The 25,205-nt window shown below is 50.7% G+C and overlaps 1 protein-coding gene across 1 annotated transcript; it reads right to left on the bottom strand.

Annotated features, from left to right (window-relative positions):
• Positions 1-1,348: 1,348 nt before the first annotated feature.
• On the bottom strand, positions 1,349-25,196 carry PIP4K2B (phosphatidylinositol-5-phosphate 4-kinase type 2 beta). The gene is made up of 10 exons (XM_074162994.1): positions 24,949-25,196; positions 15,150-15,247; positions 13,468-13,564; positions 9,525-9,677; positions 8,619-8,765; positions 8,233-8,271; positions 6,874-6,987; positions 6,309-6,567; positions 5,816-5,919; positions 1,349-4,252 (listed from the first exon to the last, which is right to left on the bottom strand). The coding sequence occupies exons 1-10, from the start codon at positions 25,123-25,125 to the stop codon at positions 4,172-4,174; spliced, it is 1,269 nt and encodes a 422-aa protein (XP_074019095.1). The 5' UTR covers positions 25,126-25,196; the 3' UTR covers positions 1,349-4,171.
• Positions 25,197-25,205: the final 9 nt, after the last annotated feature.

The raw sequence follows: 25,205 nt of genomic DNA on the forward strand, positions 1-25,205 counted from the left end.
GGTGAGTCCCCGGGTGATGTCCCCACCGAAGGGAGCGGTGGCAGCGCTCTGCAGGGGGAAAAAACAGGAATTTCCACCCAGAAAAGGGGAAGTGAGACTCCAGCTTTTTAGTGTTTTTGCCAATTATGATAATCCCAGTTGGGGACTGGGACTGGGGGATGCGGGAGGTACAGCCTCGCCTGTGCGGGAACTCTGGAGTCACCTACTACCCCAGAAGTTCTCCCCATGATGAATTTTTACTTTTATAATTAAAACCAGGTCAATCAGAGGCATGTAATGAGGCCAGAGGGAGGGATCCCACCGCTCCTTGCTGTGAGAAGCCAACTCCTGCTGACGGTTTTCTTACAAACAGCAAATCCCAGCCCTTTTTTCCTGGCGCCCACCCACGGGCGGGTGTTCCCTGGTACCTCCAGAACGGGGGGGGGGGTCCCACGCGTTCTCCAGTGGTTTTTATTGCACTTTTGGGGCAGAAGAGCACCCAAACTGCGATTCCACACTCCGCCTGCCCTCTCCCTTTACTCTGATTGACGCTGCAGGAGCCAGCACAACGGGAGCGGGGGGAGATGGAAGCTCTACCTTCAAAGCAGGTTTTTTTGGTCTTAAATCTGGACAGATCAGGCCCCGTGTTCAAAAAGAACCTCTGCGTGGGCAGGAATTCAGCTCCCACTGCTCGCTTCTCACCCAAAAACCACCCTGCCCTGGGGCGCCGGAGAGAGACGCCGCACGCTATGACTATTTTTTTTTTTTTTTTTTCCTTTTTTAAAACTCCAGTTGACCAAAATCTCTGGAATCTCTTGGAAAAAAAAAAACCTAAATCCCGTGTTCTGAGCGGGATGGGAGCGATGCAGCCGCCCGCCACGGCGCTCGCAGCCCAGGGTGGTTTTCAGTCAACTGTGCTTCAGCCTAAAGTGTTCCGCAGGGCACAGGCTACAGACAGAAATATCTACATTCAGCAAAACTAGAACTAAATTCACACCAGAAAACAGACAACGAACTAGCACAAGCAGTTGGAAAACCAGAATTGAAAGGGCTGGGTTCTCCTTTTAAATACTCGAGTTAAAAAAGTGACCTAAAACAAGATTTAAAAAAAAAAAAAAACCAACAAAAAAAACCCAACAAAAAAACCACAACAAAAAACCAAACCCAAAACAAAAACAACAAAACCAAAAGAAAAAGTCCCTTTTAAAAACAAATCAAATATTTGCAGCTTCACTTCTTATTCTGGTAATAAAAATACTGTCTAGAAACAAAAATTAGCATTTTTAACGTAATGCTACCTTTCAAAATGTAAACAATATACAAAAATGCTTATGTTAAACAAAGTTACATACCTGGGTAATACATCATTAAGTGAGAAAATTGCATTTAATTACTTTAATACACACAGTATGGCAACTTGACAGAAGTGGCGGAACTGGGGAAGCGCTAAAGTGAATGGAGTTTATGGGGCTGTTCGGTATCACTTGAGCCAGAGGCAGCCAATTTAATTCTACAGCAGGAGTTTCCTCGGAGTGGAACTAAGAAAATAGAGTGAACTGCTCTCAAGCCCTTCGAATCGCGACTTCTGTAAAGATTCCCGCAGGAACTAACTGCTTTTTAATTTCATTCCTCTTTGTGAAACTCAGGGAATGAGACTGTTGCTCCAAGCAACGCAAGATTCATCATTCTCCTCCTTTCTTTGGGGTGTTTGTTTCGTGGTGTCTCGCTGCAGGCTGCCTGCAGTCCACGAATTTCCTTCTCTCTTCTCTTCCTCCCCCTTTTTTCTCGCCTTTTTTAATACATGATTTCAAGAGAAACAGTTTAAAAAGGTCCAAGCTAGTTTCCCAAGAGGAGAAGGGCAAACTTACCAGGCCAAAGTTGCAGATTCAATGCAGATTTTTAAAACTGTCAAGAATAAAAAAAAGTGACCGGTATTTAATTTCTAATTGACAGTAAACTTAAGTGCTTCTTGTTTAAGAGAAAAGCAACCGATATAATGCCCACAAAACTAAGCTGATGATACCCTCTAAGTCCTCCCTTTTTTTTTTTTTTAAAGGATTCTCACAGCTGCGTTTGTTTCGTGGCTTTTCCAGCGACACACCGTACGACATGAGATTCTCCACCCCCCGCCACCAGCGGTGTGTGAGCCCCCGCATCACACAGAGGAGGGACTGGACGACAGTGGCAGAAGAAATTTGTCCCACGTCAAAGGGAATGACCCAGGAATGAATACTAAAAAAAAAAAAAAAAAAAAATAGAATTCGTTTCCCATTCTGAGCCCTAATATTCATTTTTCAGACTCTATTTACAGTGCACTCGTACGGGCTGAAACGTCAGCCCCCTTTTTGTCCCCTTGGAAGTTGAGACCTGTGGGATTCACGTCACGAAATGTGGGTATGAACATAAAAAAAAAACCCAAAACCAAGCCCGAGCCCACATTCCGAATCCAGACCAGAGCTAGCGTTAAGTCTAGGGAAATTACCGGGATGTGATGAGCACCAGTTATCTCTCAAAAAGGACCAAATTCCACACAGCAAACTGTAGCACGCGTTACAGCACAGGACAGACATTCCCAACAGCGGATTCCCCAAACAAAGGCATATGTGAAAAAACAGTTCCAAGGCAGATAAGCAACATGTTTCAACTGCAAAAGGTTTGTTCGAAACGCTAAATCCTGCTCGGAAAGAAAAATTCCCAAAAAAACCCCAAAAGAACCAAAAGATCCGTTAAGTATTGCGCAGCAGAGCTAACGAAACCCAAAGCGCGTCTGACAAGCTTGGCTGTGAAAAATATTACAAGCGTTCTGGAGACAAAACAGGACGTTATTCAGTCACGCAAATCAGTTCCAATCCCTTAGGAGGAGGGGGGAAGGGGGCGAAAATAATCTGGCGCGAGCGTTCAAAACATTTCCACTCCTTGACTGTCGCTCTAGGGAGGGGAACGGAGCAGAGAAGAGTAAAAAGAATCACGGCTCAAGTCCCGAGTCCTCTTGAGCAGCGGAACTCGCTCCAGTCACAGCTCCCAGCACTCCCCACCGGTAGCCAGTCCAATTCCTTCGTGTGCAAGTCACATTGCCATTGAAAAAATACACCGACTAAGCAAAGAACCTCCCGTCAGGAAACAAATTCAAGTACCTGTTGCAGATGGGGGCGAGTAAGGAAGACTGAACATTAGCTAGATTAACACTGGCAGAACTGCGGCGTGAAGCTGGGATCTAAGAGAGACGGCAATTCCTGACTGAGGGAAATCTTCCAGATAGTCAAATACTATCCCGTATCTACAGGTACAAAATGCTTTTGTTTTTTTCTCTTTTCTTTTATGAAATCCTCATAATTGGCCAATTCAAAGCACAATGGGTCCGAGCACGTTATTATCTGAGGTTGTTCGATGCCTCTACTACTTCTCACACTGTTTTTTTTAGGTTCTAGGAGTTACACCTTTTGAAGCGATCATCTTTGGTAGATGTTCATTTCCCTCGTCTTTCTTGTAAATCAAGTGCAGTTACAAATAAAAAAAGAAGAAAGTTTTTTGTTACTTAAATTAACCAAAAAAATATAAAGTGTCCCAGTCTGAATTTACCTAAAGTTCAGCGTCTCCTCCTTATCAGAGTAATATTTTCCGTCCTTGAAATGGTGAGCTATTTTCCTTCCAATTCCTACCGAGAGGGAAATAAAAGGGCTTGTATGTCTTTCTGGTAAAGACAGTCCAATAACAAAAAAAAACAAAGAAAAAGAACAAAAAAAAGAAAAAAAGTAGTAGCTTGTGGAATCAGGCACTGCTTCACTCCCACTGAACGTGATCTAGAGCGACCCCTTTCATACAGTGCCACGTCTCGTATCCCTGCGGGATTCTCTTGATCAGAGAGGAGAAAACGTCATTAGAAAGAGCAGTGCTGAAACAATGCACTTTTTTTCTTGTTTTAAAAAGCCCTCAAAATCTATGTCTGGGCACTTCTGTAACATAAAAACCCACTTTTCCACCTGGGTCAAGTGGACTGTTGGAGGGTGCACCTAGAATTAGTTTTTCTCTTAAGTCACACAGTGCCACACACTCGCTCTTGCACACACGCACACACACACACACACGCACACCCCACATGCTGCTACAGTGTCTGTTTTAGTGTCACAGGCTGCGTTCTCTGTTTGGAAGTAGCCCCCTCTTCTCTTCATTTCTCGCTGAAGGCTGGAGACGACTATGTCAGGATATTGGAGATAAATTCGTTGAAGCGTTTCGAGTACTGCTCTGGGTTCACGGTGGAGATCTCTGCCCCAGCCTGCAAGGCAGAGAGGAGACAAGTCACAACCCCCTCCTGGAAGGGCAGACCCTGCCAAGGAAGGGAGGGAGGGAGGGCAGCAGGGAGCCATCATAGAATCACAGAATGGTTAGAGTTGGAAGGGACCTTAAAGATCATCGAGTTCCAACCCCCCTGCCCTGGGCAGGGACACCTCCACTAGAGCAGGTTGCTCCAAGCCCCATCCAGCCTGGCCTTGAACACTTCCAGGGATGGGGCAGCCACAGCTTCTCTGGGCAACCTGGGCCAGTGCTTCACCACCCTCACAGGAAAGAATTTCCTCCTAATATCTAATCTAAATCTCCCCTCTTCCAATTTAAAACCATAACCCCTTGTCCTGTCACTACATTCCCTGACAAAGTCCCTCTCCGGCTCTCCTGGAGGCTCCCTTCAGATATTGGAAGGCTGCTATGAGGTCTCCCCGGAGCCTTCTCTTCTCCAGGCTGAACAACCCCAGCTCTCTCAGCCTGTCTTCACAGGGGAGGTGCTCCATCCCTCTGATCATCTCCTCAGCCCTCCGCTGGACCCGTTCCAACAGGTCCATGTCCTTCCTGTGCTGAGGGCTCCAAAGCTGGACACAGTGTTCCAGGTGGGGTCTCACGAGCGCAGAGTAAAGGGGTAGAATCACCTCCCGTGCCCTGCTGGCCACGCTTCTCTTGATGCAGCCCAGGATGGGGTTGGCTTTCTGGGCTGCCAGCGCGCGTTGCCGGCTCACGTTGAGCTTCTCATCCACCAACACCCCCAAGTCCTTCTCCTCAGGGCTGCTCTCCAGCCATTCTCCACCCAACCTGTATTTGTGCCTGGGATTGCCACGTCCCAGGTGCAGGACCCTGCACTTGGCCTGGTTGAACTTCATGCGATTTGCACGAGCCCATCTCTCAAGCCTGTCCAGGTCATTGTGTCACCACAGCCCGGCTCTGCTGGGCAAGACCCCTAACAATGTCCAAGATCTAGGGAAAAACAGTATCTAGAGAGATCCCCCATGGAAACTGATTTTAGCTCCAGCTGGATCTTCTGCAGACCACTGACTCAAAGCATTGCATTTGTTCCCTTGTGGTTTAGAGGAGATTTGGAAGGAGCACGAAAAACTCCATGTCTTGCTAACCTTTTCCAAATCCCTTTTGGGAAGTTCAGGCTTTCCAAGCTTTTTTTCAAGCCCTTTTGGGAAGTTCAGGCTTTCCAAGCTTTTCTCAAGCCCTTCTGGGAAGTTTGGGATTGCTGCCAGGGAACAGGACTGGCCCCAGGAAGGGGACAGGGTAGGACATCTCCCTGCAGCCAGTCCATTCCCGCCCTGTTGGTGCAGGGAAATCGAGCACCTCCCAAACTGGGACGTAAATACAAGTCATCTCCAACCAACCAGAAGGAAAACCCTTCCAAGACAGTCTGAGGAGACAGTAAGTGAGGGAAGAGCTGGTTTTGGGCACAGGATCACTGGAGAATTTCCATACTGGTAGAAAAATCAGCGTCAGGAGATGTCACACACACACAGGCAGGCAAAGCAGAAGCCCCAAAGCCCATCCTCCCCGCGGGCAGCAGGCTGCTTACCCCATGTTTCACCGTTTTGGCAGCATGTGCAGCTTTCTTCTTCGCATCGTATGGCGTAAGAATGTCTATAATGGCCATGAAGTACACTTCCTTCTTGGGGGCACCTAGCAAGGCAAGAGAGTCGCTAGCACACCCTTGAGCTGTGAGCAAAGCCCAGCTGCACCCCCTTTTTAAGAAATACACGGCAGATTTGGTTTGCTGCAACCAGCAGAGAAAGCGAGGCAGCTGGAGGCTGTAGAAGGGCAGAGAAGAACAACTGGAAACAGCACACCAGAGGCCCACATGCTCTCTGAACTCTCCAAGCATCGCTTTTAACCCACTCCAACTCACACCATCCACAACAACAGACCATACAGCAAAGGAGAGACATGGCAGGGTCCCTCTCTCTCTCTCTCTGTGGACGGTTCTCCCGCTCCATTTAGCCCAACCGGACCACGGGACACCTCCTCTGCCCTCCAAGACCTTCCTCAGGGCAATATTCCATCATACTCACTTTCGTGGCTTTTCATGGCATAGACATCGACGGAAGGATCGAACTCTCCGGGCCCGAAGAAGCGAGGGTAGTTGAGGAGGTTGCCAGGGCTGTCAGGGGGGGTGCCGTAGGAGGAAATGGGGTTGCCTCCGAGACCATCATTCTCACACTCCTCATCCTCTGCCCGATCCTCCACTTCCATCTCTTCCTGCTCTGCTCGGTCAACGTCATGGATCCCAACCAGCAAGCTGTAGTCCATAATCTTCAGCTGAGCTAAAAACTGGGAGAAAGAGATGAGTGAGAAACAACAGCATCCAGGTGGGATCTGAAATCCTCAGTCCTATCCTGCCAGAATCTCCCTAAGCAAGGACTGTAGGGAGAGCGAAACCCTTACTAGACTCCAGAGAATCTACACACGAGCTCATATGCCCACTGCCACCAGCATAACCCTGACTGTATTTTCTTGACTGATCCAGGAATGACTTTTTTTTTCTTTTTCAGTCACTGCTGCCCCCCTGGAGCCAGAGGCCTCAGTGAGGATCCAGTTAAGGGAGACAGAATAAAGCTGTCCCCCAGGAAACTCTACCTCCACGTCCCGCTTCAGCTTTTCAAGGAAGTTCTTTTTACTCTCTTCTCCAACGTGCAGCTTCTGACCCTCATTCAAGAAGTCGTTGTCCTTGAACGTTGGGAGATCCTTGGCCTGCAACGAAAAGCCTGTGTTAAATTCTCCAAACCCCTACTTTTTTAGGGGAGGGCTGGGACACTGATCCATACATTGAGTGCCCAGAGACCGAGTGTGGGGTCGCACCAGGGTCTTTTGCCTGTTTATAAGGTGAAGTGTCTCATCCTGTCCACTAAGTATGAAAGTGTCATCAGGCAGAGCACAGCATCTGTCAATGAATCCGCGTGCTGAGCTGTACCCGGGGTGGGGAACTGAAGGGAGACACAGATAGTAACTCAACTTTAGAGACCGCCGGGAAGATGTGCTGCAGGCTGAAAACTCGACAGTTGGGCTCCAGCCAGAGATGGTCCAACCAGCTCCCAGAATAGAAAAGAAACGCATTTTGTTGGCTTCTGGAAGGGGGGAGGGCTTGAAAAAAAAAAAAAAAGCTTCTCTCTCTCTAAAGGCTTGAGGAAAAAATTAAAACCACTTCTTGCTGAGGAATCTGCTTGCAGCAGGCCCTGAGGATTTCTCAGGGATATGGAAGAACACACAACTCCTTTGTGCAGCTGGGAATTAAATTATTTTGTTCTTAAAACGACATATGTGCGGTGGCTTTATATAGATCTAATATGAACGGTCTGAGACACACTGCATAAGCAGAAAAAGCTACAGTAAACAGTCAGCAAGCCGGGGACGCTTGGGCACGATGAAGCTGTGCTTTGATGCCAAAGCATTCAGTGTAAATGGGAGTTCCTCGGCTCATGCCAGAGACGTAATTTCAGAGCAGGCTGGAGTAAACCAACTCTGTGCTCCCAAACCTGAAAATCCCACGTGCAAAACATGCAGTACCACGAGTTACTGCCGTGATTTCAACGGGACTTTTCATAGCAGCATCACAGCCGAAGTTTTGCAGGGGCAGGATTCTTAAGTCCTAAGTTTCCCTAACGGCCCCAGAAACCAACCTTACAGACACGCTGAGATACGCCAAGAATCCGAGAGGAGCTGCTCTGGTTTATAAAAGCATCTGTCGCAAAAGCTACCGACTGACCTGACTCGGTTTGGTACCCAAGGAGCGCTATGAGGAAACCACAGAATCACAGAAATCCTTCCACAAAGACACCATTGCACTAACGCGGGGGTTTGGCACTTGTGGGATTGTCCCCCAGGAAGTTTAATTTAATATCCGCTGCTCGATACACCTTTGGAAAAGGGAAGTCAGTTGGATCCCATCTGCTTCCAACCACTAGGAGGAAGGAAAGGCTGCCCAGGAACGGTCCATACCTTCTCTTTATCACTTGCTTCCCTGGATACTGTTGAGCCCTGAAAAAAGAATAAAGGAAAGAGCATTGCTGCACCATTCCCAAAGAATTCATTGACACCATTTAATTCCTCCATGCACAAAAATAATGAAAGTATTTTTAAAATCGGTGCTCAACCCCTTTTTCATGCCTGAGTCAGACTTACAGATCTACCTGGAGCGGTGTAGGCCTCTTGGGATAGGGAAATGCAATTAAACCTCAACTGAAGCCCCATCCAGAGCCCCCAAAATCTAATCCCCTGAACAAAAAGCAAAGCCCAGGACCTTGTCAAGTAGGTGTGACAAAGACCAACTCCCACCCTCCTGGAAAAGGAGCGCTTGGCCCCGTGTTTGCCCTCCAAACCCTCACCTTCAGGTCATATTTCCGGTGCACAGTCAGCCTGTGACTAAATACGTTTCTGGTAACCACCATGTAGGTTTCCACTCCATCCACGGTGAGCCGGTACATGCCCAGGAACTGGGGCAGGAGGGTGTTTCCGTGACACTCCACGATGAACTGGAGGAGAACGGGGAAGGGAAGGGCAGAGAAAGACAGTACTGTCACACAAAACCCATCTCTGACCAAAGGTGATAGCGAAGGCTCCAGTTCAAGCCATCTGACACCGATGTGAAAGGGAAGGAGGATTGTAAGTGGCTCCTAAGGTGTCAAGAAAAGCAAGTTTGGGCATTGTAAGCATCTTCCAGCCCTGAGCTAAGACAGAGCATCCCATTTGTGTGTGTGTCCCACCTGCTGGAACAGGCTGGGTGTGCACGTCCGTCACCCAGTCTCAGCAGGGTGAGTTATTGGCAGTGGGCAACCTCACTTCTTGTGGTTACGTGAGCAGATCTGAAAGTAAAATGCAGATGGACGGGCAGATAACGTGGACCAGGGTAGAACATTTCCAGCCGTCCCACTTTGCCCCCCCCAACTCCTTCCCTGCTGCACGAAACTGTCTCCTCCTTGGTCCCTCTGGAAGTCTAACTCAAAGGATCGAATTAGGAGCATGTTTGCAGATCTCAGGTACCAGCGATCCATAACTCATTGATGTAAGGAACAGGGTGAGCTGTGAAGGGGCTCAGCGCTGTGAGGAAACAGGCAGCTGTGCCATAATTGGCTCTCAGGTGCTAAGGAACACTGTTTTCTTTTGCAAAAGCTATTTGCAAGCTCTGCCAGGTCGCACGCTGTGAATCCAAGCTCCAGTTCCCCAGCAAATGTCACAAGATGCTCCCCACGGTGTTTGTCACCTCCCCTCCCGGGGTTCCAGACTCACCGTACCTGATGGTACTTCTTTAAGATGTTGTGCATCTCTGCTACATCCTCGCTCGACACCGCCTTAATGACAAACCTCCTGTCGTAGGTGGTGAGGAACCGGGCCCCACATCGGCCCTGGCTGTCACTGTTCACCGGGGCGCTTCGTGTCACCGAGTTCTGAGGGAACCAGAACAAAAACAGTGGGGAGGAGAGGCAGGAGCTGCCACGCCCCTGGAGAATAAAGAAGAGCAAGTCTTGGGACGCGGATGAGACAGGGGTGACCAGAAACAGGTCCACAACCTGGACCTGGAACAACAGGCATCCCAGGGACTTTGTGCTGCACCTTCGTGACCAGGTCCTGGCCGAGCTTCAGAGCACACTCGCACACACACTCCAATCGTGACCGTTAATAAAAACAAGAACCCTTGGGTGTTCGGCGCCACTGAGGTTAACGCAATTCTTTAGAAGTCGGGACGTGGAGTTTAGAGCTTCCATCTGGGCCTTCTCTCCATTTACACGTTTCGCTCCAACATTTGACCGGCATTTTTGAAGATGCTTTTTACGAAGGGGTTTTTAAAGAGGCAGTTATACACAGGGCAAGACTTCTTATAGCATTTCCTCCAGGGAATTTAAGAACAGTCAGGATATTTCCAAGGTTTAAGGAAAAACAGAACAAAAGGAATGAAATGGCCTGCCTTCTTTTCTATCAAAAAGCAGCCTAACCCAGGAAAACTCTCATTGTTTGGGAATGAAAAGACAGGTCATCCTGAAACCAAAAGCCACCCTTAGCCCCTGCTATTCTTACAATCGGACGAAAAAGGCTGTGAGTATAAATAGCTCGGCTGTTCTTCCGACAACCAGCAGCATCTGCCTTTACATCCCTGTCTCCACCCTTAGCAACGAGACGTTGCGGCTTCTTCTCGTACTTGCAGCACAATTGGAAAATCCCAAGCAAACTGCAGAGCGAGTGTCCCCCATGTTCCCTGAGCCACAACAGGAGCTCTTTGTTCCGATGCCTCTCCCCAGGTAGGGCACTCGCTGGGAGCCTCATCCCACCTTCAGAGCCACTGCTCTTTGCACCTTCCAGACTAACCCAAGCAGGTCACCCGTCTCCTGCCTTGTTTCCTCCACCACTTCTCAACAACTGCCTTCCATTTCCACCACCCGACACCTGGACAGTGGTTGTTAGCTCAAGGTAGATGTGATTTTCATGATCTCAGGGCTGGACAATCCGTTTCAGGATGTATTTTTTTAGCTGCCACTTACACTGCTCTCTCTGTCCCTCGGCTCTCTGACGAGCAGACGGCAGAGGGAGCCTGCTCTTCTGCAGACCCAGACAGGCAGAAAGAGGGATTTACCGTGTCATGCTGCAAGTGAGCTGAGAGGTTTCCTTTCAGAATGAAGCATTTAAAGCTTTTAAAACTTTAATGAAGCAGGGGAAAAACTCTACTCCTGCCAAGGGCTTTGGAAACTGTCAGGAAAATAAAGGCAAACAAAAAAACCCACCCTTTGCTTCTTGCTGACATTTGCAAGTGAGTCTGTGCTACACAGTTTAATCACCCCTTCACCTCAAAACCACAGAGCTTTTCTTCTAGAGGAGATGAGAAGTAGAAACCATGACCACATATGGACATTACCAAATTCATAGCCCTTAGGTTTACTTTTTTCCCTTCCTGTCACTCCTACCTCTTCCAGAGTTCAGGTGTTATATTTAGCATCCTGGCTCCATTCCCACTCAAGCCATCAAGTTTTACCCACCTGAATTTAGCTCAATGAACGTTTTCTGTTTTCTGTTCTAGCTGGACACTTTTAAAAAGCCAAACTGCTCTACCCCAGGGATGGGAGAATCAATCCTTCAGAGCAACAGGTAAGGCGTAAATGATAATTGAGAACCACCAGGATGGTGGGTGCTTCTACGTGAGTTACTTCACATGGTTCTGATTGTTTCTTAAAAGAAACCGAGAAGAAAATTTCTAAAATACACTATAGTGGATGGACTGGGAGAAAAAATAATTAGGAGCTAATGACTTCACTGCATGCAAGTATGTTGAAGGGTATGGAGGAAGCCAGCACACAAAGTCATTCCCTGGCACAGGCAGCCCCAGGGGCAGGGCGTTGCTGGCCAAGCCGTCGCCTCACAAGCCACACGCAGCCTGGCACCAATGGCTGTCAACAGACCGGAGGCAACGGCACTGCTCCTCCTGGCAAAACGAGTCACTGCCTGGAGAACAGGCCTGGCGGTAGGAGGGAAAAAATAAAATTAATAATCTAACAGGCACATGCTCAAGAAAAGCGTGGACTGAGCATCCGTGTCCTGAGAATAAAAAGAGATCTTCCATCACACGCAGGAGAGATCAGCGTGCGCAGCTCATGGCTCGCAGGTAATTACAAGGCACTGAGCACACACGGGCACAACAAACGCCGCCTGCATCCCAACGCTGGGCTCAGCTCAGGCTCTGTCAGCAGACGGGCAGTCACCCAGGCCAGAGCCATGCCAGGCAGCCAGGAGGCAGCTGCCAGCATTTACTGCTCCTCCTGGGGATGGCCGGCCCCTTGCAGAAGAAAAGCAAAGACGACTGTCGGTTCTGCTGGGAAAAACGTGTCTCACTTGAAGCAGACACCCTCAGAGTGCCCAGTGTGCCTGAGAACAGGCAGCAGAGTAGGATGGGCCCTGGCAGCCAGGAGAGAGGCAAAAAGCCCCAAACACTCATCTCGGTACCCTCAGAGGTCAGCCCTTCTCCCAGAGGGATGTGCATGTCCCCCCTTGGTCTGGGAAAAAGGGACAGAGGAGGGGATGCAGGTGCTCCACATCTGCTCCTTGGTCCATACCACATGATACCAGAGACTAGATCAAGTAGATGCAGTGTCTCACCATGAGTAAGAAAACAGATCTCTTCTTTATATTAACCTTGAAACAGCAGATTGGGCAATAACCTACGTATAATCATGAAGAATTTTGTCATGCTTGGGGAGGGTGTATATATGGACATATGTGGGCACAGGCACAGGCACACAGTACCAGAAGGAAGCAGTTCGGTGGGATGAGCAGGAACAGCTTCTGCTCCCATCTCCTCTCCCCAGAGCGCAGGCAGCAGGAGGGAGCACGGCTGGGCTTGCAGGTGAAGCAAAGGAGGGCGAGAGCAAGCAGCCTGCACCGCTCACCCCCGGCTCCAGCACTAATGTGCCTCTCTGGGGCTGCCGGATTCCAGGGAGTATTTCAGCGGAAGCCCTCGACCAGGCAGTGCTGGCGTCTCGCCAGCCTTTATCAACTGCAGCCGAGCGCCAAAGATAGTGGGTTTAATTACCTAACACTCGGCCTGCTAAAGGCCACGCGGCTATCAAAGCCACCCGCTTTTGCTGCACTGGCTTTCCCCTCATTTAAGAGGTCTCTGAGGCTACTACACGCCTCTTGCGTGTGTAAAACTAAGTGTTGTGTGTGGCAGGGCGGCCCTGCTGCAGCAGCAAGAGTCGCCACATCTCTTTCACTGGATTTAAGCCCATTTTGCCTTGTCTCTCCCCTCCAAGGCAAGACTGAGCCTCCGGCCTTAGGGAACACGTCCCGAAGCAGCAGCCACCTCAATAAACCCAAATCAACAGCACACGCACTGGGTTAAAACAGCACCCAAATCTGTAAAAAATACGACAGACTCATTTTCCTTGCAGATGTTCTGCACTAGATCATCGTTATCCTCGAGCTGCCGCCTGTCTGCAACCATCTACCGCCTCTTACTTCATGCCCAGACTCGAAGCGCTCTGGAGCAGGGACCATCTTTTCGTTCTGCCATTGCCCAGGGCCCGGCACAGCAAGATCTATTCCCTCAGCGTTATGGGAAAACCATTCAAATCCCATTTATAAGCCCATAAAAACCTGACCACACGAGAACGTTGACATTGTAGATTCTCTGCCAGCTTGGTTATTCTGTCCTAGGGAAAGGTAGTAGGAGGGCAGGGAGAGAAGAGATGGTACCTGGTAGTCTTGATCGTCAATCCCAAATCTTTCCCGGAGGTTTCGGAACACCAGTGGACAATACTCCTTAAATTTAAAGCGACTTGGCAAGTTTTCCCTAGGGCAAAGCAGAAAAGATATTCTTGTGCAATGATCAGTTTGTGAAATCAAACTTAATTCTTATTCCACTTTACTGCTAACCCCCCCAGGATATCCAAGCCCCCTCCTACCTACAAGGGCCCTATTCTGCAAGTTTTTACCCTCATTAGGGCAGTTTGTTTCTTTAGATACCTACAAAAATCATCTGTTCCTAGAAATGCTTGCAGGATTCAGCTTTTGTCTAAAGGGCTCTTTGGATGAGGATGCCGGCCTTGCAGAACAATCTCCCCCGCCACAAGCACAGATTTGACAGAATAATTTCCCTCTTCCCTCCTCCTTTGTTGCTTTGTTCCGTTCAGTAACACAGCTGCCCCCTGCAACACACTGGTACTGTTTGAGATGAAAAGCTGGAGGAAAGAGCGGAGTGCGGGGGGGGGGCTCTGATTTCAGATCAGATCAGATCACTGGTGCGTCAAAAGAAAGGTCAACACAAGACAAACCATCTCGCCCAGAACGCAAAGGAGACGGGGTGAATCAGCTCCAGTCTGGCATGTTCCAGACTGGTCCCAACTGTTCCAACGAGCTTTGCTGCCAGCCCTCGTCAGCCGGGAACGGGGCCTCCACAGTGGACAACAGAGAACGTTCCCCATCACTGGGAGATGCTGCATCTACTCCCCATCACAGCTCTTATTCTGCTCCGTGGGAAGCAGCAGAGAGGACGGTCCTGCTTGGACACTGTGGGAGATTTTGTCAGCTCATTCTCAATGAGAATCCTTTGCACCAACGTGTGGGAAACTAAACTCTCCGTAGGAGAAGAGGGAAGAGCAGCTACTGCAAATGGTAGGTGCCAGAGAAGATAAACTTTTGAATCACATTCCCGCTCTCAGAGCTGATCCCTGGGAAACTCAGTGAAAATGAAGCATTAATCAGGGAGCACCGCAGAGCAGGGGGGTCAGCCCTGAGCACCAGCCACAACCATGGCGTTAAAAGGGCTTCCAAAAATTGATCTTTTGGGAAAAGGAGAAGGAGGTAACTCCATACAAACCCCACGGGCCAGGGGTATAACGCAGCTTCACAGCTCTCTCCTGCGAACAGTCTCAAAGTGACAAGGAACACAGGAGGTCACAGAGAGCAAACTCCTGCCTTCTCCTCCATGGTCTTTGGTCCTGCTGGTCAGGACAGGACACCCAGATGGGGCACAGCAGGAGTCAAGAGACAGTCCTGCATCAGCTTGGTGCATAATCAAGATGTGCAGCAAACTCCACCTTTGGACAAGCCCCATTTTGTGAACTCTAAAATATTGTCTTCTGCCCAGTCCAGTAAATACCTGTGTGTAACTAGCTCTGTAGTAGTGTCACTTCTGAGCCTGGCCGTACCAGACCTCTCATCACTCAAAGGATATAATCCAAACCACAAGGCGGCATCTCAGTGACAGAGTGACCCCTCGCCACGTCCTGATGGTGCTCTGGGGGGCACGTGTCCCCCACGCCACATCCTCTGGGCATTACAACAGGGAACAAACCAAAAGGCCTTCACCGCACCAGTTTCTCCCACAGCAAGAGCTCTAATTATAGAGACAAACAAGTTGGGAAGCACCTACTTACTTGTTGAACAGATGATTGTCCACCTTAATCTTACTGTAGGCTTTAAAGTCATCGGGCATCAACATGACAGGGACGGGAACATTGCTGAGTTCGTTGATCTAAGAGAGAAAGGAAACAGAGACTCTAAACTCAATTTCCACCACCCTGAAATGACCAACAATGGATTTACAGGGATGCCAAATACCCCAGAAGCTGGTTTTGAAGCGATATAACCCCTTAGACTTTCAAAGCCACTTGCTGTGCTGAAGGAACCTGGAGAGCACTGTGGTTACAAGCCACAGGAGCATCTCATTCAATTGCATGGTTGAGTCCTCCTGAGCCGGACTCAGCTCTTCCATCTCTTCGCCTTCCACTGAGCATCCAAGATACAGCTTAGAACAGAGACAAACCTACAGACCTAGAAATAGCAGATTTTGTGTTCGAAATAAATCACCTTTGCCCTTAGTTAGGAAACATTGCATCAGGCAATTTCTTAACTGGTTCTCACAAATCAGGGATGACCAAAGTCTCCAGCGTGACCAGCCAGAAGAGACTCTGGGCAGCTTTGGCGCAGCCCAGCACAGCTCCCCTGCGGATGCTGTTTCTCTGCTCGCTGTCTCTTGTCGCTCTTATCCCACCTTCTCTGAAGGGATGAGTCACTCCACTAGATTGTTTTTGCTCCTTTGCCATGTGTGGCAGCCACAGGAACACAGGGAAGCAGAAGAATGAACGTTCTGCTACTATTGTACAGGCAGGCTCATGCTACAGCACCCAGCAGCGAAAGCATCGATAGGAAAAATGAAAAATAAAAATAAACCCACCTCTGGACTATATCTGGCAGCCCTGTGCCAGACGAGCCCATGCACTGACAAGGACGTGCCAGCGCTCAAGAGCAGGTCAAGAGGCAGCACGTTTCTGAGCTGCCTTTTCTGAGGACGGCCCCAGCGTCACTCATTCATTCACACGGACTTCACAGGAATCACCCGAGTCCCATCTAATTGAGCCGCTATTAAACATGCTGGATTCAGGAAACAGTTTAATTACAACTCCATCCCCATAACTCCTGTGCCAAGCAGGTAATGCTGGAGAGAAGCAGACAAGGCTGGCAACCGTGGGTTTTGGCTTGGAGTCAGGCCTGGGGTCTGTTCCCAACACCAAAACCTTGGGCAGGTCGTGACTTCCAGCTTGGAAAACCGGCGGCATTTCTCCACTGACGGGGAATGTGGTCCAAGCCATCAGACTGAGGAAAGGGACCCCAGTTCTGGGATTCCCCTTGCGTACAACAGGACACCAAATACTGTCCCCAAAGAGCTGCTGCCACATCTCCGAGGAGGAGGCGGAGATGAAGGGAGGCAGGAGGGAGCCGTTCTGCAGCGGGATCCATGTGGCACATGGAGGTCTGGAGCTGCACAGTGAGCTGTCTAATTATATGAGCAAGCCTTTGATGAGGTACGGTATTTTTCACATCCTTTCTCCATCATTACCAATGAAAAAGCCAGACCAGATTTAACAAACGTCAGACAGGGAAAGAAAAAGACACACACACACACTGCAAAGAGAAAAGATGACTATTTTCAGCGACAGTCATCCCACACAACAGATAAGCGGGAAGTAAACCGGCCACCTCTCCCTTAAGAGCCGAGATCTTTAAAGCCCTTCCCAGTATTTACTTTAGAGCAGCACCAAGGAGCATTAAGCAATCCCATGAAGTCCTTTGGGATGTACGGAGAATGCTGCATAGATGAATGAATAAATAATGTCCTACGCCTCCCACCATTTGTAATCACAACGGAGCAGGGAGGCCAATACCCCCTGGTTTACGCTAAAGGCTCCATCCTGCCCTGAGCCGCTCCACGAGCCCCAGCTCAAAGAGAGGAGAGATCTCCTAGATCCCAGGATCCAGCTCGATCTCCTAGATCCTGGGATCCAGCTCCCACCTATGGCCGGGAGCTGTATCTGAGAGCCCCCTGCAGTGATTTCCCCTCAGGGTGAAGGTGGGGAAGAGAAAACAGCTAATTCTGTATCAAGAAAGAGGCGCTGCCTCCAGCCACTAATTATCGCTGTCTAACAGGAGGGGAAGCCCGACAGCACAGCTCCTTAGACACGCCTGCTCTCAGCCCTCTCGGCGGCGGTGGGGAAGGCACAAACAAGCTATTATCAGCTTGTTCCAGCGCGGAGGAAGGGTGCTGACGGCTGAGAGGGAACAGCGATTTTGGAGATTGTCTCCTCCCCACCAGAAATTCAGACACAAACGTTAGCAAAGTGAGATGTCAAAGATGTCTCTGCATGTCCTCATTTCTGCCAAAGCAGAAACCTCAAAGCAAACGTCGTACCTGTTGCACGTCTCCTGACTGGCAGAAATGGTGCGCCACGACACCTCGTCTCCTTTCAAAGATGCCCCCTCTCTTCCCAAGATATAAAACCTGACAACAGCCAAAAAAAAATAATACCCCCCTGTGAAAGCCTTTTCCCCCTTCCAGCTGCACTCAGCAGAGCTTTCTGGATGCTTCGGAATTCTGGCTCTGGAGGAGATGGGAGAAGGAAGGGATTTGTGCTGGAGGGAGGGAGGTCGGAAATCCTTCATTCTCACCCACTCCCATCTCATCCAGCACAAGGGTTGATTTCCCTTGGTCCTCACTCCATTGAGCCTCTGATTACTATTTGTAATGGGAGGAAGCATCTTTATCCCAGCCATGGAACGGAGCAGAGCAAAGCGTTTGCCCAGGGAGGTGGTGGAGTCACCATCCCTGGAGGTATTTAAGAAACATGTAGACGTGGCACTTCAGGGCATGACTCTAGTGCCCGAGATTGTTGGGTTGGGTGTTTTGTTTTGTGTGTGTTTGGGTTTTTTTGGTTGTTGTTTTGGGTTTTTTGTGTGTGTGTGTGTATGGTTGGACTCGATGATCTCAAAGGTCCCTTCCAACCATAAAGATTCTGTGATTCTGTGACTAGAATCACTCCCAAAGAGCTAGACTGGCCGTTTCTAGTCCCAGCACTGACAGCCCACCCTGGATCCACTGCACAGGGCAGCTCTTGGTCAGCCAGCCATTGGGCTTCTGTTCCCGACACCAGTCTGAAAGCAAACATGGGTTTGGTTAGGTTTTTTTTGTTTGTTTGATTGGTTTTGTTGCTGGTTTGTTTGGTTTTTTTAGGCAAGAGGGATGTGCACTGCCTGCTCCCACAGCAACTCTCCCATTTGACGCTTTCCTCAGGATGCCAAAGGGAGAGGAATGAAAAGCCCCTGACGCTGCCTTGGAAAAGGGATATCCCAAACCCTCCCTTCTCGCAGCACGATCCTCAGCATCCAACGCCCCTTCCTAAGGCTTATCGGGCTGGGTCCCGCAGCCCGGTGCCAAGTGAAACCCTAGGAGACCGTGCCCAAAGGAAAGCAGGGGACGGCACCGCTCCAGAGGGATCCTCTCCTCCGCTTATCGCGGTGGAATCTGAGCAGCCTCCGAGAGCAACGTGACTAACGCCTGGCACATGTTTGCTCTCTCGCCTTCTCCCCAGGGAGAGGCGTGTAGCAGGAGATTATATATAGCAGAGTGTGTGTCTCTGTGTATTTATGCTACAGAAGGCAAGGTCACAGCAAGGTGCCCAGCGATGAGGTGCCCGGCAACCCCTGGCTCCTGGGGAGCCCGTTCCCGTGGGTCTGACCCATCTCCCACAAAGAGATGTCACCCAGCCACAGAAGGTTTGCCTGTACTGTGACCTTTGGAGATGTCTGGGGCTGGTGGTGGCCACAAGATGGGACAGCGAGATGTTGGGACTTGGTTCTTTGTTCTGGAAGAGGCAGCTGCCGAGAGCGGAGGTGCGGGAGCAGGGAGCAGCGTAGTCACACACCTCCGCGTCCCCCCGCAGGGGTCAGGGGCTCTTTAGAGGAGCAGCAACTGGGAATTGTGCTGGGGTAGTTTCCACACCTCCGCTACAAAGGCTTCAGAGGTGCCCAAAGCGGAAAAAGTTAAGAACAGCTAATTTAGAGCACAAGCTCTTCAGAGCAGAGATCTGTCTCCAGACCCAGCATGATGCTGTCTTTCTGTAAATCATCCAGCTTTTTCAATCTAATCTGCCTTGGAATCCTCTTGAAAATAAGCCCCTGGTTTTGCACAGTCCCCTTATGCCTGGAGTTTTCTATTCCCCCACTGGGTAGAAAGCACAGACAAGCCGACAGGGACCAGTCCCAGGCTGAAAGCACCACTAAGAAGGGCATTTTGCCACTGGCACCTGTGTTTTGCAGCAAGACAAGCCACTGTCCGTTCCCCCCAGGCCAGAGACAGCGTGAACGGCACATGCCCCCCAGCCTCACAAAAGGCTCCGAGGCTCTCAGTGGAACTCAGTGGATTTAAAACCAAGACACATTTTAGACAAACCAATTGACATCTTCACTAGGCAACAGCAGGAGCACCGAGAGAGAGAGATGCTTCGCATTTCTCTGCTGGTTTCACCACATTCTGAGAACAAAAGAGCAATTTCCTAAGCAAGGCAAGCAGCCCCGTGCTCCTGGAGGTCACCCCGGCCAGGAGAGAGGAAAGGCAGCAGATCGCCCCGTGTGTCAAACAGCCCCGATCCCAGCTGGAGCCCGAGGGGGAAAGGCAGCCTGATGGCACTGAAGGAAGAACCAGGGCTTGGGGCAACAGCAGCGGGTGATGGAGAGAAGACCCTCATCTTTCCAAAGCCCCATTTTGCCCAGCGGCCAGAGGAACAGCAAGCTCAGCTCCACCGTTTCTCTGGCTCCTCAGCCGGCAGCTCTCCCCTTCCCCCCACAGCAGTGGCCAGGTCCTTCATTCTCAGTCAGCAAAATCCATTTTTCTCTACTCCGCTGAGAAGTTCCACATCCACCCCTGGTCTCAAAGGGCTGGGAGAATACCACCTCCCGTCCGACTGTTCACCCTGTGTTTCCCGGTCACTCGAATTCTCGAGCAACACCCATCGGTACGGTTCTGGGTTTATCTGTAGCTGATAATTTGTCTTCCCCACCAAAGCCAATTCCTTTTTCAATAAAAGGCACATCAATATTCTGTGTCATTCAGGGACAGCTGTTAGAACGAATGGGCCAGGCATAATTTTGTTTCAAAACCTGACTGTAGCCTCAAAGTGGCAATTACCATTAGTAAATTGATGGGAAAATGCAATTTGTTTACTAACAGGATCCAGATGATGGAGTGTGTGAGTCTACTCTCTAGGATTCTTTACAACAGGAATTTGCTCAGGAAAATAAAAATACTTTGTTCCTCTCAAAGCCTTTCAATCGGGCATCTCAAAGTACTGTGCGAGCGTTAGTTAAACATTATAATACTCTCGGGAAGTAGGTAAAAGACACATAGAAAAATCACTTTAGCATGGAGACAAACCCACATCTGCAGCAAAACTTTGCCGCTGCTTAACACAGTGCAGCAACCGGGCAACAGTTTGAGAAAAAAAGTACTGTTTTCCATGAATTAGAGCATGATTAATCAGTATCCAAGCTAACGAAACCCCCATGCACCGCTATGGGAGCATGAATCTTGTGGTCAATAATTTCTATCGGCGCTCTGGGGACACCAGCATGCTTCAAGAGGAAAAAAAAAAAAACAACATTTCCTAGCGACAATGAACCCACCTCTTCCCAAGCAAAGTACTTTGAAGCCTACTGGAAACCACTCCTGCGTCACGGGCAGGGGAATCAGCCAGTGCCACCCTGCTGTCCCCCAGCACAGGGCAGCCTGTCACCCATGGCGTCACCCTCCAGACCACTGGGAAGCATCCGTCCATCCCAGCCCACTCGCAGGCAGAGCTATCGCTTCCCTGGGTTCAAACAGGAGCTGAGGAACGGAAAGGTTAAACCACCTACCCATGGCCACACGAGGCAGTGGCAGAGAAGAAAACTGAACCCCATTTTCCTCGCTGAACTACCCAGGAAAACCTGCTTTTCTCTCCATTCCCCAGGAGGGAAACGGGCTCCTGAAATCTCTATTTTAACAGGAGGTCCTGGGATAAGAAGGTTCAGAGCCACCGCTTCGATCATTAACGTGGGCTATCATGGCCATGGCCATATGCCGCGCTCTCCAGAGGTCAATTAGAGCCACGGCAGCCAGCAAGGGCTGGAAAGGACAAATCCAGGCTGTTTTACCCCGTGCCAGTACCAATTTATAGGACTTCAACATTTGATATGTGGCAGATGCTCCTCTGGCTGGAATTAACATGGCAACACCAAAAAACAACACTGCAGAGAAGGCAGAAGCGTGCTGCAAATCCCAATTTTGCTATTTCACTGGAATACTAAGTAGCTGTGTTTTGTACTGGCTGGCACCGCTCCTGAAGGTCTGAGGAGATCGGCTGGTGCTTCAGCCAGTAATCGGAGCCTCTGGAGCGCAGGAGGCTGCCTCAAGGCAAGATTCCCACAGCCAACAGAAGAGATCTACCCATTTCCACCAAAAACGGGATGTGTTTATGCCTACCCCCTGCCCCAACATCCCCAGAGCTGCAGGGATCGTTTCCAGTTGACGAACTGCCGCCGAGGGAAGCATCACCACGGCCTGTCCGAACCCAACTGTTCATTGAACCAACAGAAAGAAGAGTCACCTCCTCAACAAGCCCCCGAACTCACTGGGATCCCGGTGCCTTGTGTAATCAGCACCTTACAACCGTTTCTATGGTTTCCAGAGCATCACACAACACTTGCTCTTCAGTGCGAGATGGCTTCTCCCTTCCAGAACCATCACAACTTTCCCTCTGCTGCCGGCGAGCTCCCGGGCATGGGGAACTCCAGGCAGGGCAGGGAGAGTGGAGAGCAGAGAGCGTGTCCACGCACAGAGCGACGTGGACACAACCAACACCGAGGAGCTGCATCTCCTCTTCCAACGCCATGACAACAGCAGGATGGTTCCCCAGGAACCATCTCCACGTTCGCCGAATTTTACGGTGCCTCGCAGAAAACTCAGGAAGTGAGGGAGAGCCTCTGCGACTCCACTTCCCTCTCCCATCCGCACCAGTTCTCCCCTCCCCTCCATGGTTTTTTAATGCAAAATTTAGCTGTCGGGCTAATACCACCCACGTTTGGCCCTGCTTTAACACCACCAGCCACAGCCCCACCCCGATCCCAGTTCACTCGCTTTAGACGTTGGCTGGGGACCACCAGGATGGCCAACATCCAGCTCGCAGTTTAAAACAAGAAACGCTCAGAACTGGTGTTCCAGAAACCAGTTCCCGTTCTTGGTGTGCTAACATCATCGCTCCTGATCCTCTCCAGGCCCATCACCGCCTGTACTCACACCAGCTGCTAACGAGCTTGTTTAAACACAAGGCAGGGCCCGAACCGTTGCCAGACTCAGTTAACGGACCCACGGGAATTTCTTCAGTCAACAGAAATGGTGGATTGCACAAAATGGTTGTTTGTTTGATTTGTCCGTGAAAAAGTTCATCTCTAATGCAAGTATTTTTGACAGAATCTTCCTGGCACGGTCTCGTGGTTTGTGCTGATGGCAGTTTTCTCCCCCTCCCACTGCAGGGATCCACAGACACGGGATTCATCCCTCATTGTAAAACCGTGATCCAGAAGCCAAACATTAAAAAAGAAAACACCCCAAAATATTTCTAACAAAGTCAAAAGACGCTCCTGAAAATATTTCTGAACCATCCAGGCCCATCTGCTGGAGGCACATAAGCAGTTCCCCTCCCCATATAACCAGGGCACCACCATCATCTCCCAGCACAGATTGGGAGGAGGAAACAAAGCCCCCGCAGCCCGGTCACACCGGCCACCAACCCTCCTCACCCCCGCCAGGCTCCGATCGGTGGCAGAGAGGGTGGAGGAAAAGCAACCAGCTGGAATTTGTTGGGAAATCCTGGATGCCTGTCCCAGGGTGAGGAGGTCGCCGCTGAAATGTTCTAACCCCCTTCCCAGCCCCTCCAGACACCGTCCTTTCTGGCAGCAATTTCTTCCTAACGTGCGTCCGATATAATCTCATTAATAGCTTGGTGCTCATCCGGAACTCTCCGCCTGCCTTCCTCCCTTTGCCTAAATATTTCACAGCCAAGTGTTCCAAAAGTTACATTATCCTGATTCTGATCCAGTGCCTGAAAAAAGTTGCCAGATTCCCAGTACCCAGACAGCTACAGAAAAAAAAAAAAAAAAAAGCAGCTAATTACCACCAAGCAACCACTGTCCCTAAGAGGCCACCAATGAAACCCAGAAGAATCCCACCAATTTCCATTTCTTCAGGGCTCCTAATAGCACCACTGATCAAAGCCTGGTTAAATTCATTATCCTGCTTCCTGGGCAAGGCTCTGAGCAGCAAACACTTGGAACATCCCTTGACTCAGGAAGACAGCGCCGTGTTGAACTACATTTGGAAGCTTTCACTCCATCGTCAGGCAAGCTAGAAACGCAATGCTCTTTTTTTTTTTTTTTTTTTGGGGTGTGTTGTTTCTGCAAAAATTAAGCCTAAATCCCTTTCACTCTCTAGGAAACATCCACTAATCCACTGGAGAAATAGGTGGTTTTGAGGCCTAAAAGCATATTAATTTAGGGAGGGATGAGGTTTCCAAATTCTTTTGACCACCTGAATATTCTCCTAGAACAGCATCCATTACCCATTTCCACAAGAGAGCAGAGGTAAATCAATCCTCCTTTCCAGCATGAGGTTAGCGCCTGCCATCACAGGCGAGGGAGAAGTTTCCAGAGAAAAAAACCCATAAATATGGTCTTAGGAAGCTCCAAAGGAGATGGATTACAGAGCAGAGCCATCACAGACACTTCCAAGGGACCCTCGGCCAGCTCCCTCCCAAAACTTGTCCCAACCACTACCCAGAGAAACTGAGGCAGAGCCCAGGGGACATTCACGGCCTGAGTCCTGGAAGCTGAAGGGAGTCAGAGGGAAGAGAAGGTTGGACAGATGGGGCCAAAACACCCTTTTGTATTTTGGGATGGAGATGAGAGACACACGGAGTTGTCCTCACGCAGCCAACTGAGGAACAGGATTGTCACCGTGCGTGTGGGACGTCTGGGCTGTGACACATGGGACTCCCCCACACCATAATGGGGCCACAGGGACTGCCCTGAGCCTGAAAGCCCGGGGCTGTGACAGGGGACAAGAGCCGCGGGCATCGAATGAGTGTCCTCAGGGCTTTCGGTGGCAGAGAGGGGGTGTGCCAGGGCAGCAGCACCCTGCACAAAGGGACAGGAACCAAAATGGCATTGCTCCCCCTCCCCAGTCCTGGGAAAGAGGGTGCCGGGGAAGAGGATGGAGGCAGACGGGTGGGTGTGAGGGGACAGGGATGCTCTGGCAAAGAGGAGCCTAAAGCCACCCCAGGCACGAGGATGGCGATGTCCGGGAGGGACACCCTGACCCAGGGGGGACCCAAACCGCCCGGAGACGGGGATCCTATGGGGAAGGAGCCCCAGGGCAAAGGCACCACCGGGGGCCAGGGACACACAGACCCCATGGAGAGAAGGGGGTTCTCCCACCGGGCCAGCAGGACCAGCCCCACACCGGGGAGCCCTGGGAGCGGGAATCCAGGGAAGGACCCGGATTAGGGATGGGATGCCGGGGGGGGGGACGGGGGGACGGGAGGGGGAAGGCGGCGATTTCGGGGGACAGTGGGAGTGGGGGGGGCAGAGCCCGATCTGGGGGGCGAGGAGCCTGCCCTGAGGGGGGGCGGGAAAAGGCCCTGCCTGAGGGAGAGCGGGGAAGGGCCCGATCCGGGGGGGGCGCTCGCTGAGGGGAAGGGCCCAGTGTGATGGGGGCGAGGGCCCCGTCCAGAGGGGTTGGGAAGGGCCGGGACGCGGGGAAGGGGGGGGGGAGGGGGCCGGGAACCGGGGGGGAAAGGAGGGCCCGCTCACCGTGTGGTTGGCCCCCCACATGAGGACGCTGAGCAGCGGCTCCGAGGCCCGGAACAGCTTCACCTTCTGGCACACGAAGTGTTTCTTCTTGGTTTTGGTCTTGCTGGCGCTGAGGGCCGAGCCCAGCGCCGCCCCGACGCCCCCCGCCGACGAGCCCCCAGCGCAGTTCGAGGCCATGGCGGACCCGGACCGGCACCGGGAGCCGGACCGACCCCCCTCCCCCGGGCTCCCCCCCTACCAGCGCCTCCGCATGGTTC

Source organism: Numenius arquata, chromosome 23, assembly GCF_964106895.1.
Source record: "Numenius arquata chromosome 23, bNumArq3.hap1.1, whole genome shotgun sequence".
Lineage (NCBI taxonomy): Eukaryota > Metazoa > Chordata > Aves > Charadriiformes > Scolopacidae > Numenius > Numenius arquata.

Coding starts and splice junctions, on each gene's coding strand:
- PIP4K2B (XM_074162994.1), bottom strand. CDS start 25,125: ATGGCCTCGAACTGCGCTGGGGGCTCGTCGGCGGGGGGCGTCGGGGCG. Junction 9,678..13,467: donor TTGACGATCAAGACTACCAG/GTACCATCTCTT, acceptor TGGTTCCCTCAG/AACTCGGTGACACGAAGCGC. Junction 8,272..8,618: donor ACCGGAAATATGACCTGAAG/GTGAGGGTTTGG, acceptor TTCTTTTTTCAG/GGCTCAACAGTATCCAGGGA.